The following is a 20,216-nucleotide window of genomic DNA, read 5'->3' on the forward strand; positions in this document are numbered from 1 at the left end:
GCCGTGAGATGCCTGTAGTCTAGTCTTTCCTTAGTCTTCTCTTTACCGTATGCTCGGACTCACTTCCTTATTATTTATCTTACATATTTTAAAATTTTAGATCAGTGTTGTGCATTTTGTTTAGTTTGATCCTCATAATTACAGTGTAAAAAGAGGTAATGTTATCCCCACTTTCAGATGAGGAAATGGAGTTGTAGAGGTGTTCCTAATATTAGTAAGTACACTGGAATCAACTTTTCAAATGGACATCATTGTAAATGAGATGAAACAAAGTATTTAAAAGGGTAACTTTTATTTGGAATTAAAAGGCCAGCTTTATTAAATGGATTATTCCCACCTAGAGTGGTATATAGCACAGAATAGCTATGATCCCTGATGGCTAAGTTAATGAACCTGTGGTTTGCAGGGTAACTTGTGACTATTACCGTGAATACTGGAATACTCTCTCAGTGACGTAAAGTAGAAATGGCCCAACAGTTGTCAGATAAAAGAGTATACAGGAAAAAAGAAAGAAATGGGCTCTTTCAGAAATATTTTGTGTTATGTACAAAATTTTCTGGAGATAAGTTTTACTTTTTTATGTAATTTGAAAAGGAAATATTCTCCAGCTTTTTTTTTTTTTTTTAAATTGTTGATTGGCATTTAAACCACACCAGATAATGCAGAAGATAAACTCTGGTCTAGATTATTCACCAAATTAGGATCTATTTATTATTTCTTTGTTTTTATCAACTTCTTTCCTTAACTTTGCCTGATTCCTTGGCATGTTTTCTTCTGGGCTTCTTTGTTTCTTTCTGAAACAAATGCAGTGTGTGTTGTTGGTGTTTCTCAGAGAGAAGTCGTGTATGTCATGTGAGGTTCTGGACCTCCAGGGGATGGGGCCTCCGGTCCCTATTGTAGCCCCTCCTCCTCACAGGCTCACACCCTGGGCCGAGGGCACAGGCATTCTGCGGGGCCACAGTGCAGGCCAGGCTGCCTTCTCTAGTCCTGTTTCCTGACACTGAAGACTGGGCTCTACAAGATTCTGCTTCTGGTTGGGAGAAATTCCAGCATGTAAGCATTTTTTTCCATACTACGCATTTTCCATGGGTCTTCAAAAAGTTAATGGAAAATGCGCTTTATGAATAAACTATGCACAGGCTAGCCTGTGGCCTGGTGGTTAAGGCACCTGGATCCCACATGGCCGACCGTGGGGTTCCAGTCCCAGTCCAGTCCCAGTCCCATTCCCAGTGGCTTGGAAACACACTTGTGTTTTTAGCACGTGTGTGTGTGTGTGTGTGTATCCCAAAAATCCCCAGAGGCGTGAGAAATGGAGGAAAAAAGATTGGGGTGTGACAGTGCCCCTCCGGGGGTGCTTTCTTTTTCTTGTGCTGGTGAGCACACACGTACAAGGGAATTTAGCCATTTTCTCTATTTGAAGTTTTAAGTGACAAATTCTGAAAATACCTTTAATAATGAGTATCGACGCAAAGTGAAGTCTGTAGAACGATCCCTTTGCTGTCCTCTGTTATTTGAGATGGATTTTCGGATACACTGGCTGTGGGGAGGCCACGCTTGAAACAGCAAATAGCAATTTCGAAGTCATTTCTCTAGGAAGCAAAGTCAGCACCCTGGAGAACGATGCCTAAAATAGCAAGAAACCCGAGAGCTACGACATTCTGTGCCTCTTTCTCACCTCTCTCCTGATGCTCATCTTCTCCCAGGCTGATGAAAACAAGTCTTACCGTTCTGCTTTATTTTTATTTTAAGGCAGAGAGGCTGTTAGGAATTGCCGTGTCTTATTTTCTGGCTTCTTTATTATAATCTCTGATTGGTTAAGCAGGAAAAGCCTAGTTTGCCTTAATCTCACCAGCACTGCATGTGTCTTCGTCACAGGGGTGTCTCGTTCGTCAGCTCTTATGCTTTGTTTACTGCAGTTTTTGCTGTCTCCAGTTCTCCTCCCCAAGCCTTTTTGTACTGAACTAAAATATATCATTATCTTCCTTAGCCTGTTGTTTTTAACAACACATTACAGAGTGCAAGGGCTAGCAAATATGGCATTTTCCTTGAATTCATTAGTTATTGTACTACTCTTTCTTTCTTAGAGTAAAACACTAATCTCGGTTTCTTTTGCTTGGACAGTAATTGGTGATCACAAAAATATGATGAGCTATTGATTAGAATGAAACTAAAATGAGAACTACTCTGATAAATATGAAACCGAGGGGAAAATATTGCCGAAATTACATTTGTGCATTTGAGGAGAAAGAAATGGATGTGGATTTTCCCCAGGATGTTGATGTGCTGCTCGCTGAGACGTGGCGTGGTTCTGGCACAGTCGGAGCAGTTCGTCTCCTGCCTGTCTAGGACTTTCAGTGAGGCAGAATCCCGTCCCTCTCTGTTCAAGTGCTTCCTTGACGCTTCTGTGAACTCGTGAAAGAACACACCATGGATAAACAAACCATCTACACCTTCTACAACTGACATGATAAACATAGACATGATACAGCTAGATAAAAATTAGATAAATGATGACTTCTTTATTTTTTATTATTAATTTATTTTTAGAGAGAGATTTTTGCTATAGGGCACATGCGCTCGCCAGAGAGACAGAGAGAGACAGAAAGTGAAAAATCACCCCCCAAGGAGATGACCATGCCGCAATCCCTTCTCCTCCATTCTCCTCTTAGGATTTTGGCCATGCATGCACACATGCCTAGCATGGGTCTTAAGTCGCCAGGTCCGGGACTTGAACAGTGGTTGACAGTGTGGGAGTCCAGTGATGTAACCATTGTACCATCTGCTGGTTCCAATATATAAATAACCCTAACAAGTATAGAATTAGTTTTTGTATTAAAAAAAAGACAAAAAATTAAATTAAATTAAAAACAAACAAACAAACAAACATGAGGGAGTCCTGACCCAGACAGCTTGAAGAACTTGCCAGGCACACATGTGTATGTCCAGGATCCTGACTGGATGGAGAATTGCAGCGAAAGGATTGTGGCATGACCAGGCCTCGTAGGGAGGTGCCTTCTCTCTGTCTCTCTCTCTCCAGCTCGTGTATACACCCTCTGGCAATTAAAAAAAAAAAAAGGATGATTAAATGAATGATTCAGGGGACATAGCTTATAAACGGGAACTTAGAAAATATTTGCCAGTCATCAAAGAATTAAAGCGATATTTAATTCGCACTTATTAAATTATCACTGGGTGCATGCTGGCCCAGTGACTTAGTGACTGAGGGCCGATCCTGCATGGCCAACGGTGCAGTTTGACAAACACGCGGGTTTGTGTGTACACCTGTCCCAGGAGAAGTGGAGAAGGAACTGCGGCATGAATGCACCTCATTACGGTGCACTAGTGAGCACACAGGACCTCTGGAAAAAATTTTATCAAATAAATTATCAAGGGGAAAAAACAAAATTCTCAAGCGTCTAGTGGAACTGTTGTTGAATTTACATTGCTGCTAACAGTATAAATTGGTGCTGTGATGCTTTTTGAATTTAGTAACACATTTGAAGAACCACAAAATTTTTCATCTTTTCTTTTAAGATAAATTTCTGGGGCCATCTGGTGTCATAGTGGTTAAGGCAGCGGGATCTTACCCGGCCCACTGTGCAGACTGAATCCCAGACCTGGTTACTTGTGAAGCACACTGGACATGTGTGCACATGCCCCCCAAATCCGAGGAGAGAAGAGAGGAGAAGGGGTTGCAGCAGGGTCCTCTCCCCTGGGAGTGCTCTCTCACGCTCTCTCTCTGTGGCAACCACATGTGCCTTATAGCAAGAACAACAGCAGCAAAAAGATAAACTTGTCAGTCTGACGACTAAGGGATTAAGCTTCCAAAATGGGAAAGGCTTTATATGTAGATGTTCCTTTTGGCATCACTTAAAATACTGGAAATAGTGATGTATCTAGCACTGTAGGAATGGTTGAGTAAATTCTGATATTTTAGCATATGGAAGCACTGTAAGTTAGAGTAAGTAGCAACTTAGAATAATGCTTATATAGTACTTAATGAAAATAATTCAGAATTATGTCTGTTATATCTATTTGAGCATAACTGAAATTATGACTGTTTATGGAAGAAACAAAATACAGTTGTTGAGGGTAGTGGTATTTAGCGTAATTAAAATAATTTTTCTCTAATAAAATTGTTTCTTGGTATATGTTTTAAATAATACACTTTATTTTCTTCTCCCATTAATAATCATTGCCCAAACTTTTTTGAATAATAAAGGGTATTAGAGTTAGATAAAGATGTGTATTGGTTGGAGCAGCAGGTGGCATGGAGGCTAAGGCAGCTGGATCGCACATGCCTGACGTGGTTCGAGTCCTGTACCCAGTGGCTTGAAAAACTCACTGGGCATGTATGCGTGCCCACCCAAAATCCTGAGAGGAGAATGGAGGAGAAGGGATTGCAACATGGCCATCCTCACTGGGGGGCAATTTCTTACTTTTCCTCTCTCTTCTTTCTCTGTCTCCCTCTGGGACACACATGTGCCCTATAACAGAACTAAAAAGAAAAATTAATAAATAAAAGAGTTGGAAAGAGGTGCATGGAACATCTTTATATATTTTTTTAAAATGCATATTGGCCCTGTATGTCAACTAGGAGTATTTATATACCAGGAAGGATGAGTTATGAATATTCTATTTGGATTTTTGGATTTTTATTTCTAGTCCATCATGCCTATCCTATTACTCATTCCCATGTCAGTGTTCTTGTCTTTAAAAATCAGCTATATAACAATAGACTATTTATATAATAGAATAAATTCTGATTTTTTTACTTGTTATTTATGTAACTTCAAGCAAACAATTTAACTTATTCAACTTTTTTTCTTAACTTGTAACAAAGTTTTGGGAAGATTGAGATTGTGTGTGTGTGTGTGTGTGTGTATAAATATATAGTTTTATATATAAAAGGTTTTGCAATATAAATATTTTATAATATAAGTGCATGCATATATATATACAAAGTTCTGCATATAAAGCTCTATGTAAATATTGTTACTCTTTTTAATAAACTTATGAGTAAGCTGAAACAAGGAAAAAGAGATATTTAGCAGACTAGTTTTAATGCATATTTGGAATGTTTCTAAAAATTTTTTTTTTCCTTTTCTGTTATAGGGATCTTTTATTTAGCCAGATGTATGACAAATTAAGTGAGAATTCAGTGGCCAAAGGAGTGTTTCTGGAGTGCCTTGAGCCATATATTTTAAGTGATAAATTGGTGGGGATCACACCCCAGGTAATGAAAGACTTGATTATTCATTTCCAAGATAAAAAGTTGATGGAAAATGTGGAAGCCCTTATTGTACATATGGACATCACCAGCCTCGATATTCAGCAGGTGAGTTTATAGACAGTCTCCTGGCTTTCCAGAACCCGCATCGTTACCGCGTGCACGGACCTGACCCGTCAGCTCTCACTTTGCCTTGAAGAGCTGTCACTCTTTATTGAGCTCTTTTGATAGGATGCCTTACAAAGTTCTGTTTGTCAGTATAGTTCTTAGGACTGTACGTAATTGAAAGCCAGGTGGAATTATGTCTTCTGTTTCTTTGGTATCTCCCAGGGATCTTGGTATACAGTTTACGTTACTAGTTGCTTAGTGAATGTTTGCTGACTGGTTCTTCTTTGTTGTTTAGTTCATTCACTGATGCAGTTTTCATCCAGCAGATGAATTTCAACGATGAGTACTTTCACATGAATAATGGAATATTTTTTACCTTTAAGAGTATGATATCACTTTTTGGGGGTTGTTTTTGTTTTTGTTATAGGCCCTATGCATTTGCCAGAGAGAGACTGAAGGAGATGATGGATAGATAGAGGCAAAGAGAGAGAAAGAAAGAAATCACCCCCCACACAATCTCTTCTCCATTCTTCTCCCAGGATTTTGGGCATGTATGCACATGCATCAGAGTGCTTTTCAAGCCACTGGTCCGGGGCTCACCCACAGAGCTAGCCACTGGGATCCAGCACCTTAACCTGGATCCCACCTGCCCAGCCCATGATACCACTTTTTTTTTTTTTTTGCCGTAGGCAACGTGTGCTCATTGGAGAGACAGTGATAAAGACAGTGAGAAATTATCCCCTCTCCTGGGAGGGGATAGCTACTCCGGAATCTCTTCTCCTCCATTCTCCTTCTGGGATTTTGGGCATGCACACACATGCCTGGCATGATTTTCAAGTGGCGGGTGTAGGGTTCACCGGCCATGTGGGAGTCCAGCACCTTAACCATTACTTAACCTATTACCACCTACTGGCCCCAATACCACTTTTTTTTTTTTTTTTGGAGAGGTTTTTTCGCTATAGGGCGTGTGCGCTCGTCAGACAGAGAGAGACATAGAGACAGAAAGCGAGAAATCACCCCCTGGGGGGATGGTCACGCCGCAATCCCTTCTCCTCCATTCTCCTCTCGGGATCTTGGGCACGCACGCACATGCACCTGGCATGAGTTCTAAGCCACCGGGTCCAGGATGCGAACCGCAGTCGACTACGTGGGAGTCCAGTGACATAGCCATTATGCTAACTGCTGGTTCCCTCCAATACCACTTTTTAAAGAGGTAGTTCGTAGTTGAGTTTTGAAATGCAGAGCATGGCATAGAGGCAAATTATAGGACTTCTTAGCATAAGCAGTCAGCCCATTGTTCGGTAGCACACCTCCAGTATATCTGAGGCCCCACCCCAGTTTTCAGCCCTTGTTTGAGGAGCAGTATCTGTTCTGACCTAAGACATTTCATAATTTAATTATGTGATGACATACTAGTGCTAATAACAAGCATGTTACTTCTACATGCACTTGAACTAAAATATTGTTGACTTACAAAGGTCTTAGAAGACTAACAGTTTTTTATGTGTACAAATCATGTGAAAATGCAGGTTTGGAATAGTGGTTATTATTATTATTATTATTATTTTGGAAGCTCTTTGTGAATGGCCGTGAGTTAGCAAAGCCAAGCCAGACCCTCTCTTACGTATGCCTTCCTGTTAATGTGGGTAATTTGGCGGTCCTCACAGTGAAGATAGGGCTGTGGATGTCAGAACCTATCACTGGGCTGTGCTATGGCATTAGCAGTAATGTGCTGCTCAAGGGAAGTTAGATTACATGTAGCAGCTGTGGTTCAAATCCCCACCTGCTCACCTTGAAGCATGCGGGCATGAGTGCCAGTGCCTAGGCTCCGACAGGTCTGGGGGCTGGAGGAAGCTGTGGCATGACCAAGCCTATGGAGGGTGCCTCTCTCTCCTCCTTTCTCTCGGGTGCACATGTGCTTTATCATGAATAAAGAAAAAAAGATAATTAAAAAGCTGGGAAAAAAACACTCCACATTATCAGTTAGCTTTATGTACCTCACATACAGGGTACGTTTTTTATTTCTTTCCAACATTTTCGTTTTTAGCTCTTTTTCCAACACCTTTAAATACTTTTTATTTTTATTTTTATTTATTTTTTTATTTTTTTGCTATAGGGCATGGGCTCTGGTTGGAGAGAGAAAGTGAGAAAATACCCTTCATAGGGGCAACCATGCTGCAAACCCTTCTCCTCCATTGTCCTCTCAGGACCTTGAGCACACACTCACATGTGCCCGGTATGATTTTCAGGCCTCCTGGTTCATGACTCGAATCACACAGTTGGCCATGTGGAATCCAGTTGCCTTAACTACCATGCCACCTGGCTGGCCCTGAACTCATTTTTTCATGTTAAAAAAAACATTAAGCCATCTTCTCCTCAGTATTTCCTGTCTCTATATATCTAGTCTTCTCCCCTCCCTCTCGGTGACTGCTCTACCTCACCTCTTCTCACCCACATTTCTTTTCTTTTCTTTTCTTTTCTTTTCTTTTCTTTTGAGAGGTTTTCTTGTTTGTTTGGTTTGGTTTAGTGTTTTGTTTTGTTTTGTTTTGTTTTGTTTTTGCTATAGGGTGTGTACATTTGCCAGACAGACAGAGAGACAGAGAGACAGAAAGCGAGATGGCACCCCCCGAGGGGGGATGGCCCCTCCACAGTCCCTTCTCCTCCATTCTCCTCTCGGGATCTTGGGCACGCACGCACAGGTGCCCGGTGTGAGTTTTAAGCCACTGGGTCCGGGACACGAACCGCGATCGACTACGGGGGGGAGTCCAGCGACATAGCCATTACGCTAACTGCTGGTCCCTTACCCACATTTCTTAAAAGCATTTTCATATTCGCATAACACTTTGACCTTACTTTCACTAGAGTCAGCAATGTTCTCTGTGTCTCCTACACTAAATAACATTGTTTATTACTATTATTATTTTTTTTAATTTTTAACAGAGGATACATGCACTTCCCAGAGAGAAACAGACAGGGAGAGCCACCTCCCCCCAAGAATGGTCACGCTGCAGCCCCTTCTTCCACTTCTCCAGCTTGTTGGGACTTTGGGCATACACGTGTGCCTGGTGTGTTTCTCAAGCCACTGGGTCCAGGACTCATACTGCAGGGTTGACCATGCAGGATCTGGCTGCCTTAGTCACCAGGCCACAGAGCTGGCCCAAACGATATTTTCTCAATTCTTATTTCATGTATTCTTTCATTAATTCAGGAGATTTTTATTTAGTGTCAGACTCTTGGCAAATTGTTCTCTTGTCAAGTTTACTTTTAGAAGGAAAGTTTAAAAACAATCGTTACATTAAAAATCAGACAGGGTAGAATATGCTAGGGAGAAAATCTACCTTTGACTGGCTAATTATGTAACAGAAAGCTTTCTGAGAAGGTCACCTGAGAAGAAGGAAGCAGTAAGGCAAAGATCTCGACGAGAATATTGGCATAGGTGAGAACAGCTGCTCATGTGGAAGCCAAGGGTTCCGCTGTGGGCATTCAAGTAACAGAGGAAAGGTAAGCAGAGCTGGAGCTTGGTGAAAGAGAAAAGTGGATCTGAGAGGGCAAGGTACAAATGTTGACATTTTAGTCTAAATGCTGTGAAAAATCTTTAGAAAGTGTTGGCCCTGCCCTGTAGTCTAGTAGTTAGAGGGGCTGGGCCCCACCTGGCCAGCCCAGTGCAAGTTCTGGTCCTGGTGACTTGAAAAATATGCCAGGTAGCATGTGCCCGTCTGCCCACAGCCCCCAGCCCAGCTGAGGTGGAGAGGTGGGGGAGAAGGAGTGCAGCCTATCTACCTCCCACTGAGGGGCGCTTGCTCCCTCTCCAGGAAGTTTTCAACAAGATCACTTTGGTTGACATTAGGGATAACAGAATGAGAGATGGGGACCAGCCGTAGAGGAAGCAGTAAGTCTAGTTAGGAGGCTGGAGAGCCAGATAGTGGGATGGAGAGAGGTGGCCTGATTTGGGGTGTTTGGGAGATATAATTGATTGGCTGATGAATCAAATGTGAGTGTGGAAATGAGCACATTGAAGGCTGATGCTCTATGCAACATGAATAGGAAAGGAGGTTAGAGGAGAAACACAGTTAGACACTGGAGGATGTTTAAAAGTAGCTGTTGCAGGGCCAGCCAGGTGGTGTGGTATTAAAGTGTCTGGATCCCGGAGGGCCGACTGCGTGGTTAAGTTCCAGACCCTGAGACTTGGGAAACACGCCACGTGCATGTGTGTGAGTGCCCAACATCCTGAGATGAGAGTGGAGAAGGGATTGTGGTATGGTCATCCTCCCTGGGCTCAGCTTTCTTGCTTACTCTCTCCTTCTCTCTGTTTTTGGCAGGCATATGCACCCTATTGCAAATTTCAAATAAATAAAAATAGCTGCTGTACTATTAAATGTAGTCGTGCGGGGTCAGATGGTGGCACAGCAGTAACACACAACACTCTGCAAGGTCCACCCTTGGGAGGGCTATAGATTCGCATCCAGACCCTCCCTTGGTGCTCTGGGCTCACGTGTGCCCCTGAGCCTGGGCTGGCGAGACTGGGGGTGGATTGCAACATGGAGACCCTCTAGGGCATACTCTCTGTCTCTTCGCTGTCTCTCTTACTCATGGAGGAAGTAAGTAAATACACTTGAAGGGGAAAAAGTTGTATTGATCCTGTACCAGCTCTTACCTTCTCATTCTGTTTAAGTTCAGATTGAGGCTCCCTTATCTGAAATGCTTGGGAATCGACACGTTTCAGGTTTTAGATTTATTTCAGATTTTGGAATATTTGCATACATATAATAAGATATCTTAGGGATGGGACTGAAGTATAAAGATGAAATTCATTTATGTTTTATAAACATGTTAAGCACCTAGCCTGAAGGAAATTTTGTACAGTATTTTTCTATTGCAGAATTTTGACTGTGACTTGTCACATGAAGTCAGGTGTGGAATTTTCCACTTGTGGCTTCATGTTGGTCCTCAAAAGGTTCTGGACTTTGAAGATTTTCTGATTAGGGACGCTCAGCCTGTACTCAGTTTCAGTTTTTATCAAATAGGGGATAAGAAAAATTAGGGATGAGAATTCAAGATGTCCATTCTTAAAGCCTCGAGGAAAATAACTGGGGATGCCTTCTGAATTAGATGGCCGAGTGACTTTTCCTTTTCGCAGATAGTTCTCATGTGCTGGGAGAATCGCCTGTATGATGCTATGATCTATGTGTACAACAGAGGCATGAATGAATTTATCAGTCCAATGGAGGTAAGGTATTTTCTAGCCTGGACACGTACTTAAGTTGCCTTTTTTTTTCTATTTTCCATTTGCTTTGCATAGTTTGTTTTTATCAATCATTTTTAAAATTTTTGTAGACTTATTAGATGTGCACCTATTTTAAGTGTTCTTGAATTTCACACCTTCTGCCCATTGCCTTCTTTTCTAGCTGCCTAAGTAGGTATTAAAATCCCAGGGAGTGGGACCAGCAGTTAGCGTAATGGCTATGTCGCTGGACTCCCATGTAGTCGACCGCGATTCGCGTCCCGGACCCGGTGGCTTAAAACTCATGCCGGGCGTGTGTGCGTGCCTGCCCAAGATCCTGAGAGGAGAATGGAGGAGAAGGGATTGTGGCATGGCCATCCCCCCTGGGGGGTGACTTCTCGCTTTCTGTCTCTGTTTCTCTCTGTTTGGCGAGCACATACACCCTATAGCAAAAACCTCTCAAAAAAAAAAAAAAAATCCCAGGGAGTAAGAAAAGGAAAAAAAATGCTTACTTGTTAGACTTTAACAAAGTTTTTTTTGTTTTTGTTTTTCCCTAAGAACTTTTGATACTTCAATTTTTCCAGAAGGTGTAAGAACGATATGTAATTAGTGAATATAGTAAGTGTGCTATTTAGGTAGTGCTATTTGTGACGTGGTCTGCTGGGGAGGGGTCCCAAACATAGGAGATGATTATTTGCTCATCGATAATGTATTGCTCTTTCCAATTCTGAATTTTATAGCCCTTGCTATAATTTTTTATTTCTTACCGAGAGCATTTTAAAAACATTTGGGCTTATTTTAGGAAGAATCAATTTCCTTACCCTTCTTGTTATTTGACTTAGCTTTGGGACTGGTTGTGGATGCCAGGTTGTAAACACATGTGGCACCCTCTCAGCTCGCTGTTTTATTAGTAACTAATGTACCTCAGAAGAGCCAACCATTTACTGAAGATATCCAGTCAACTTTTTTGCAAATTTAATGCCATCCAAAACTATCTTCAGTACTATAAAGTTAGCAGTCATTCTGTGACATTTCATGCCTCTTTAAGGACATTCATGTAGGGTGTGTATCCCTCAAATTTATAACGCTTCAATTTTGGTTGCACTTCCGGTTAATTTCTAAAATTAGTGCCATACTCCACTTCCCCTGGTTTTGACCCTGACTGTATGTCACGTAAGTGTCTTTACCTTTGAATACCTCTCAGCTGCTTCCTCACCGGAGTCTAATACTTCCCTGAGAAAGACATGTCAGCTGTGTCCTTCAGTGAGGACCCCTCTGCACATAAAAAAAAAAATGTTCTCTGTGCCACTGTTAAATAACAATTAGGAAGAATTAGTGCAATTCTGGCTTCTCTCAATTCCTTAAAAGAGATTCTAATTTAATGCATTCTGGGTTTTTGTGAAGTTACTTCTGCAATTTTTGTCTCTAATGGGTTTTTTACTCCTCACAATCTGGTTTGCATTTATACCTGTACATTTCAAAGGCGTGCTGGGTTACTGAGGTTAACTTTGTTTTGTGTTCAGAGTACTTTTCAAATGCAATGGCGTTGAGCAGGAGGTGGTGTTTGTCATTACAGAGTCATTTGAAGCTGTCGGCAGTGAGGGGTTAGGTGCCTTGTGATTCCTCTGTGATAATACTGTGCCTATGAGGAAATCACTTTTCAGAGCTGGAGCTGAGCTAGTTTAGTGCTTAAGGAGGTCTGAATTATGGTAAGGAATCCTGTCTTTTGAAAATGTCTAGATTTTCTAGAATGAAAGACCATATCCTCACATTTGAGATGACTACTATAGCTTCTGAAATTGTTCTTTAATCCTAGTTTGGGCTGTTTTTGAGGTAGAAATAGTGCCTTACTTTAGAAGGAAAAATTTCCTCTACCGGTTTAGGTCCCAAAGGTGTGAGGGAGGATTCTGAACTCACTGGCCGTGTTCATATTCACAGGAGAAAAGACAAGGTTTATTCTCATGTGTGTGGACACACTCAGTAATGAGTACCTCTGCTAATTCAGCAGAGGTAAAGATTTATATAACAGCTTAACAAAAGGGGCTAGGGATTCAGTGGAAAAGTGTGGAAAGTTCTATTGATCTTTTGATGCTATTGATGCTAATGACAGCCCCAGATTGACCCTAGTGCTAAGGGTCAGTTTTTTCCCAAACAAAATCTCTCTCTCTCTCTCTCTCTCTTTTTTTTTTTTTTTTTTTGGGGGGGTTTTTTTTTTTTGGGGGGGGAATGAAAAGTTTTTGCTATAGGGCGCGTGCGCTCATCAGACAGACAGACAGAGACAGAGAGATAGAAAGCGAGAAATCACCCCCCAGAGGGGATGGCCACGCCGCAATCCCTTCTCCTCCATTCTCCTCTCGGGATCTTGGGCACGCACACACATGCACCCAGCGTGAGTTTAAGCCACCGGGTCCAGGACCTGAACTGCGGTCGACTACGTGGGAGTCCAGCGACATAGCCGTTCCGCTAACTGCTGGTCCCTCTCTCTTTTCTTTTTTAGGTTTTTGCCGTAGGGCACGTGCACTGGGCAGAGACAGTGAGAGGGAAAGTGAGAAATCACTCCCCAGGGAGGACAGCCACACCACAAACCTGTCTCCTCCATCCTCTTCTTGGGATTTTAGACACGTAAGCACGTGATCCCAGTGTGATTTTTCAAGCTGCCAGGTCCAGGACTTGAACTGCAGGGAGTGTAGGGTCCAGCACCTTAACCTCCATGCCACCTGCTGACCTAGGAAACTCCCTCTCAGGGTGATCCATGGCAGCTAAATTTTCAGGAGGCTCTACTTAAGTTGAGATAATCTTTCTTTGGCCGCTGATCATTCAGAATTGTTCAGTTTAAAATCATCTTCTTTATCACTTTGGTTAATCTCTTCACTTTTTTTTTTTTTTTTTTAAAGAATAAAGCTCTTTTAAGAACCAAAGGGTACTTTATATCAGAAGTGATAATCTCAACAAAGGTCTCGTATAGCTGGTATTTATGGATTTACTGAATTGCCAGAGGGTATGCGTGCTCTCTAGTGAGAGAGAGAGAACGAGAGAGCGTGCGTACCCCCAGAGGAGCATGGCCATGCCGCAATCCCTTCTCCACTCCTCCATCCTGTTGGGATTTGGGCAGACGAGGACACGCACAGCATGTTTTTCAATCTGCCAGGGCCAGAATTTGAACTGTGGTCGGCCATGTGGGATCCGTCTCCCTTAACCAGCTGGCTAGGGCCCCACCTTCTACTGGTATTTGTGGTGTGGTTTTTAGCGGTGAGGAATAGGACAAACAGGATTATTTCTCAGTGATCTTTCCACACAGTTCATATTCACATGAAAAGTCTCTATATTTCATTTCATAGCTAATGACTGTCTAATTCTATCAGAGGTGAGTGATAGCATTAGTCCTTTATTGTCTTTTAAATATTATTCTTTGAAATGATGGTGATTGTTCTCCTGTTTTAATGCAGAAACTTTTTAGAGTCATTGCTCCTCCTCTGAGTGCAGGAAAAACGCTAACAGGTATTAATTTTCTAAGTTGTTTTCTTTTTAATTTTAAGACTTTATTTAAATGTTACTAAAGTTTACCAATTGGGTGTGTACAGTGTGAAATTCAGTAATCATATAGAATCATGTAATTGTCGAATACACTTCAGAAGGCCCTGTAGTTCCTAACCCTGGTTTCCTCGGGCCTCTCTGAGCCTTCCCACAGCGCCCTCTCCAGGCAGTCACTGCCGCGCTTTCCGCCGCTGTCGGCGTCAGTGGGATCACACAGCATGCCGTCTACGCTGTGTCCTCTGCCTCTGCACGTAGCGTTTCTGAGACTCACCTGTCTTGTTGTATAGTATTAGCTTGTTTCCCCATTTGCCATGGGTGGTAGTCTACAGATTAGGTATACAGTCGTTTGCTTACCCTTTATCCATTTACCCGTTGATGGACACCAGGCGCTTCCAGTTTGGGACTAGTGTAAATAATTCTGCTATAGCATTTGTGAACTTTTTTTTTTTCCTTTTAAATGAAATTTTTTGTTTCGACATAATTGTAGGTTTACATACAATAGTAAGAAATAACATATAGAGATCCTATATATGCCTTTTTTAAAAGAAGTATCTATTTAATTGTATTAATTATTATTATTATTAAATTTACTATAGGGCACATGTGCCTACCACAGAGAGAAACTGAGAAAGCAAGCCACCGAGTCCAGGACTCCAACCGTAGTCAGCCACGTGGGAGTCCAGTACCTTCACCACCACTCCACCTGCTGGTGCCTGTGTGCTCTTTACCCAGTTTCCTTAAGGATGACATCTTGTAAAACTTAAGCACAATATTACTGTATAGCTAGGTGGTCACCCTGATAAAAATCAGGATACTTGTAGAACAGTCTTATCACAAGTATTTCTCACACTGCCCTCGCCACGTGTTTCCGACTGCCAGCTCTGAAGGTTTCTTTGTGGACATATATACGTGTACGTTTTTCTTGGGAAATTACCTAGGATTCGAAATTACCAAACATTGTCTGGTATATACAATGTTTTACTTTCTAAGGTACTGCCATATGATTTTTATTTAAAAAATAAAAAAAAACAAAACTTTTTTTCAAGAATTATTTCATTTAACTTTATTTTATTTATTTATTTGCTTAATTTGACCAGAGAGGGGCAGAGTGGCACAGAGAGAGAGAGAGGGAAAATGAGAAAGCAAGATTCTAGGTCCAAAACTCGAACTGTGCTTAGCCATGTGGGAATCCAGCACCCTTAGTCACTATGCCAACTGCCAGCCCCATGCCATATGTTTTTTCAAAATGGTGGTACCATTTTGTATTCCTATCAGCAATATATGAGAATCTCAGTTATTCCACACTGAAGCACTTGTTACTCTTGGTCTTTTTAAATCTTTGAAACTTTAGCCTTTTTAATGCATGTGTAATGGTATTTCATTGTGATTTTAATTTTTATTTTCTTTATAATTAGTGATATTGATTGACTTTTTTGTGTTCTTATAGACTATTCACATTTCCTTTGTGAATTATCTGTCTAAATCTTTAAATCTTTTATTTTTTATTGCATGAGGGGAGGACGAATACTGGGGTGATTAATTCACATGTTACTATATTTAGAGAGGGAGTGACAAGCATCCCCAACAGGGTCTTCATGTTGTAATCGATCTCCGGCCTTAGCCAGCCCAGATCATGGCATGTATACCTGCACACGTGTGCGGGCACCCAGCATGTGCAGGGAGGCCTCAGGATGCAAATCTGGGACCTTCTCTTGTGGTTCAGCATCGCAGAGCTTTGCATTACTGCTGCACTGCTGACTAGCCCTGCCTGTAATTTTTTTGATAATATTTTATAGTTTTCAAGATAAAGTTAAATACTTCTTTTATTAAATCTATTCCTAGGTATTTTATTCATTTTAATAGTGGTATAAATGTAATTGCTTTTTAATTTTATATTTGGAGTATTCATTGCTAGTATATAGAAATATAATTGATTTTTGTATATTGGTCATGTATTCTGTGTCTGCTGAATTCATTTTTTAGTACTTTTGTTTAGTCAATTCCTTTAAAAAAATCTTCGAAGGAAAATTTAGATCATGTCACCTGCAGATAGATATTATTTTTCTATTTCCATCCTAATCTGGATGCCTTTTATTCTTTTCCTTCCCTGATTGTCCTGCCTACGATCTCTAATATTGTTGAACAAAATAGAAACAGTGGACATCTCTGTTTCTTCCCTGACCTTAGGGGGAAGCACTGAGTCTTTCACCTTTAAATAGGATGTAGATGGCCTCATGTTTTTAACACATAAAAGTGTTGGATTTTGCCACATATCTTTTTATTAAGGTGGTCTTGGTCCAGCCTCTCTGGTGCAGTCAGTAGCAAACTGACTTCAGAGCTGGAAGCCGCATGGTTTGAGTTGTCAGCCCAGTTGGCTTGGAGTCATGGCAGGTGCATGTATGTACCCACGCAGACTTGGAGGAAGGGGACCATGGTGTGACCAGTGAAGCGTACTTCTCTCTCTTTCTCTGTCTCTCTCTTGTGTATGCATGTGCTCTAACATGAATTTAAGGCAACAACCACAAAAAGAGATGGTCTTGTTGATTTTGTTAAAGTGGCCTATTAGACTGATGTTTGCACATTAGCCATTGCTTAACCTTAACTAACCTTGGTTTAAATACCACTTGTCATGGTGTGTAATCTTTTTTGTATGTTGCTGGATTCAATGTCTGATATTTTTTGAGGATTTACATGTATATATTTATAAGAGATTGTTTTATAATTTTATTTTGGTATCTTGGTGTCAAAAGAATAGCAGACTTAGTATCAGGGTGTACTGAATCTGTTTTCTTCGTAGAGTGAATTGGGAAGTATTTTATTTTTGGAAGAGTTTGTGAAAGATTAATGTTAATTCTTTAAATGTTTGGTAGAATTCATTAATGAAGCCGAGTGAGCCAGGGCTTTTCTTTGTTGGAAGTTTTAAAATTGCAGATTGTCTTAGTGCATTCTATTCTGTTAAAACAGAATACCCAAGACTGTGTAATTTATAAAGAACAGTAACTTATTTCTCACAGTCCAGAATCAAGGAACCAGCCCCTATGTCTGGTCTGGGCCTTCTTGCTGCCTCCTCATGTAGTAAAAAGGCAAGAGGTGACAAATATTGTGTCCCTACTTGGCAGAAAAGCACAAAAGAGGGACCCCACACCATGAATTATTTTTATAGTGGAATTAATTCATTCATGAGGGTGGAGCCCTCATGACTTAGCACCTCCATAAAGGCCCTCGCCTCCCAGCACTGTTACACTGGAGATTAGGCTTCCAGTTCATGAATTTGGGGGTTACATCCAGACTGTATCATTAATTCAATTTCTTTGCTTCATAGACTATTCAGATTATGTAATTTTTGAGTCAGTTTGTTTCAGTAGTTCAGTGATGTGTGAATATCTAAGAACTTGTCATTTTATCTACATTATCTAATTGGCTGACATATAGTTGTTTATAGAATTCCCTCTAATTCCTTTTTTTTTTGTAAGATCAGTAGTGATGGGACTAGCAGTTAATGTAATGGCTATGTCGTTGGACTCTCATGTGGTCAACCTCGGTTCGAGTCCTGGACCAGGTGGCTTAAACTCATGCCAAGTGCATGTGCATGCATGCCCAAGATCCCGAGAGGAGAATGGAGGAGAAGGGATTGTGGTGTGGCCATCTCCCCTGGGGGGTGATTTCTCGCTTTCTGTCTCTCTGTCTCTCTCTGTCATTCTGGTGAGCACACGCGCCCTATAGCAAAAACCTCTCCAAAAAAAGAAAAAAGAAAAGTAGTGATGGCTGTTCTTTCATTACTTATTTTTATAATTTGAGTCTTAGCTTTCTTTCCCTTTTGGTCTGTCTGGGTAAAGGTTCGTCAGTTTTGATCTTTTCACAGAACTAATTTTGGTTTTATTGATTTTCTTCATTGTTTTTTTTCTTCATTTATTTCCGCTTTAGACTTTATTATTATTTGCTTCCTTCAGCTAGCTTTGGATTTAATTTGCTTTTTTCTAGTTTCTTGAGGTAGAAGTTGATTCGAAGTTGATTCAAAATCCTTCTTTTTTTTAAAAAAAAAAGTACAAGTGTGCCACTAAGCAATACTTTAACTCTGTCCCGTAAGTTCTGATGTAGTGTCTTCATTTTTATTTGCCTTAGCGTATTTTCTAATTTCCCTTCTTATATTGGTTATTTAAAAGTATATTGTTTAATTTCCACCTGTTTGTGAATTTTCCACATGTCCTTCTGATTGATTTCTAATTTCAATCCATTGTGGTCAGAAAACATACTTTTATGATTTCTACTATTGGAAATGTATTGAGATGTGTTATGGCCTACCATACAGTCTGTTCTGGAGAACTCCCCGTTCGTATTTGAGAGTGCTGTGTGAATGCGTGTGGTTCAGTGGAACAGTCTAGTGCTGTTAGGCCTAGTCACGTTATTGTTTTGTTCTAGTCTATTTCCTGTTCACTTTCTGCTAACTGTTCTGTTATTGAAAGTGAGGTGCTGACGTCTCCAAACGTTGTCGAATGGTCTCTTTCTCACTTTAATTCTCTGGGGTTTTCATACTATTTTGGACTGTTCAGTTCTGTGGCTGGCAGATTAAATTCTGCCCCACTCTCCACGTCCCGCCTGTCACAGCCTCCAAGCCAGCCTTGGGCCACACCTCGGGCCTCTCTGGATCTTTGCTGCCTGTGTGCACCGTCCTGCACAGGCACATTCCCCTCGAATTCCAGGCGTGGGCTGCTCCTCAAAACCCCTGCAGCCCTCCCATTCTCTGGTTTATACTTTTAAGTTTTGGGTGAACCTCTTCTCAGTCCCAACTGCTAACACTGCCTCAGGCAGCTGCAATGTTAAACAGTGGCTTTGGTTGTCTTCACCAGTGCCCTGGAGGCCGTGCTTCTCACAGGGAGTTCTTCATCAGGACAGAGACGAGCCCCAGAAGGACTTGAACTGAGCTGCCATTGTCAATAGTGACAGTGCTCTGAGGACGATGCTTCTGGGAGCTCCAGACTCATTCTGCCCCCTCACTGGCTGCTAGGTTTACAGTTTGTAGCTGTAAAATCACAATGCTGTTGGTTTTCAAAGCTACAGTGAAGCTGGGGAAGGAGGATGGCTCTAGGTACAGTTAAAGTGCCGTAAAGCTCATTGTTTGATTCAGGCATTTTTCTTTAATACCATTCCTCAGATTGTGGCAAATCTTTAGCTCCCTTCAAGAGTTCTGAAAAAATCGATTTTGATAGATGCTGTCAGTGTTCTCATTGCTTTATGAAGAAGCAGATTTGTTGAGGGCCTTACTCCACCTTTTCAGTATGTCCCTCTGAATTTTGTTTGGTCTTTTTTCCTTTCCATTCTTAACCTTGAGTGATTTCTACTGCTCTGCCTTCTGCTTCACTTGTTCTTTCTTCTTTCAAGTCAGTTCAGCTGTTAAATCTACCTAGTGGATTTATATTTTCAGCAATGACATTTTTCAGTCTGTAATTTCTTTCTTTCTCTTAACTTTCTTCTTCTTCTTCTTTTTTTTTTTTTAATTTTCTGTAGAGCACACACACCTGCCAGAGAGACTTAGAGAGGGAAAGTAAGAAAGCAGCCCAGAGGAGGGGAGGGGGCCACAGTGCGATCCCTGCATTCTTTCAGGATTTGGGGCGTGCACAACACAGGCCCAGAGTGCCTTCAAGTGACTGCGGCTGGGACTCCAACTGCACTCAGCCATGTGGGCTCCAGCTGTCAACCACCACACCACTGGCTGGCCCCACCTGTAATGTCTCTTTAGCTTTCATATTTTTGGTTTCTGTTTCTCTGCCACAGCTCTTCAGTTATCTGTTGAAATCATCATGTGTTTGACACATTTTGTTTAATTCATCGAGAACTATAATAGTGTTGCAGGATGGCCTCTGTGATGTCCAGGTTCTTGGCGTGTTTTGGACAAAGAATTGAACAAAACGCACCAATAGCAAAAGCAAAGGGTAATTTATTAAGTAAAAGTGTAAGTACACTCCTGAGAGGTAGGAGCTGGCCCAAGCAGAGAGAAAGTGGCTCAGAGGCCACTGCAGTTACATTCGGAGAGGTTTGTAATTTGTTCAGCCAGGTAGTGTCAGTTGACCATTGCCTGGGCCCACTGATCGTTCTCGGCTCGTTGGTTCTATCAAAGGCTGGGCC

At 41.4% G+C, this 20,216-nt stretch overlaps 1 protein-coding gene across 9 annotated transcripts in view; it reads left to right on the plus strand.

Moving 5' to 3' along the window:
* The window catches only part of VPS8 (VPS8 subunit of CORVET complex), a 255,683-nt gene that overhangs the window by 82,057 nt on the left and 153,410 nt on the right, over positions 1–20,216 (plus strand). For all 9 annotated transcript variants that reach the window (XM_014592535.2, XM_014592539.2, XM_014592532.2 and 6 more), the window contains 3 exons: positions 5,116–5,338; positions 10,476–10,565; positions 14,006–14,057. In XM_014592535.2, the coding sequence (XP_014448021.1) occupies positions 5,116–5,338; positions 10,476–10,565; positions 14,006–14,057 (365 nt within the window). The remainder of the gene's footprint in view (positions 1–5,115; positions 5,339–10,475; positions 10,566–14,005; positions 14,058–20,216) is intronic.

The sequence above is a fragment of the Tupaia chinensis genome, unplaced genomic scaffold, assembly GCF_000334495.1.
Source record: "Tupaia chinensis unplaced genomic scaffold, TupChi_1.0 Scaffold000708_1, whole genome shotgun sequence".
NCBI lineage: Eukaryota > Metazoa > Chordata > Mammalia > Scandentia > Tupaiidae > Tupaia > Tupaia belangeri.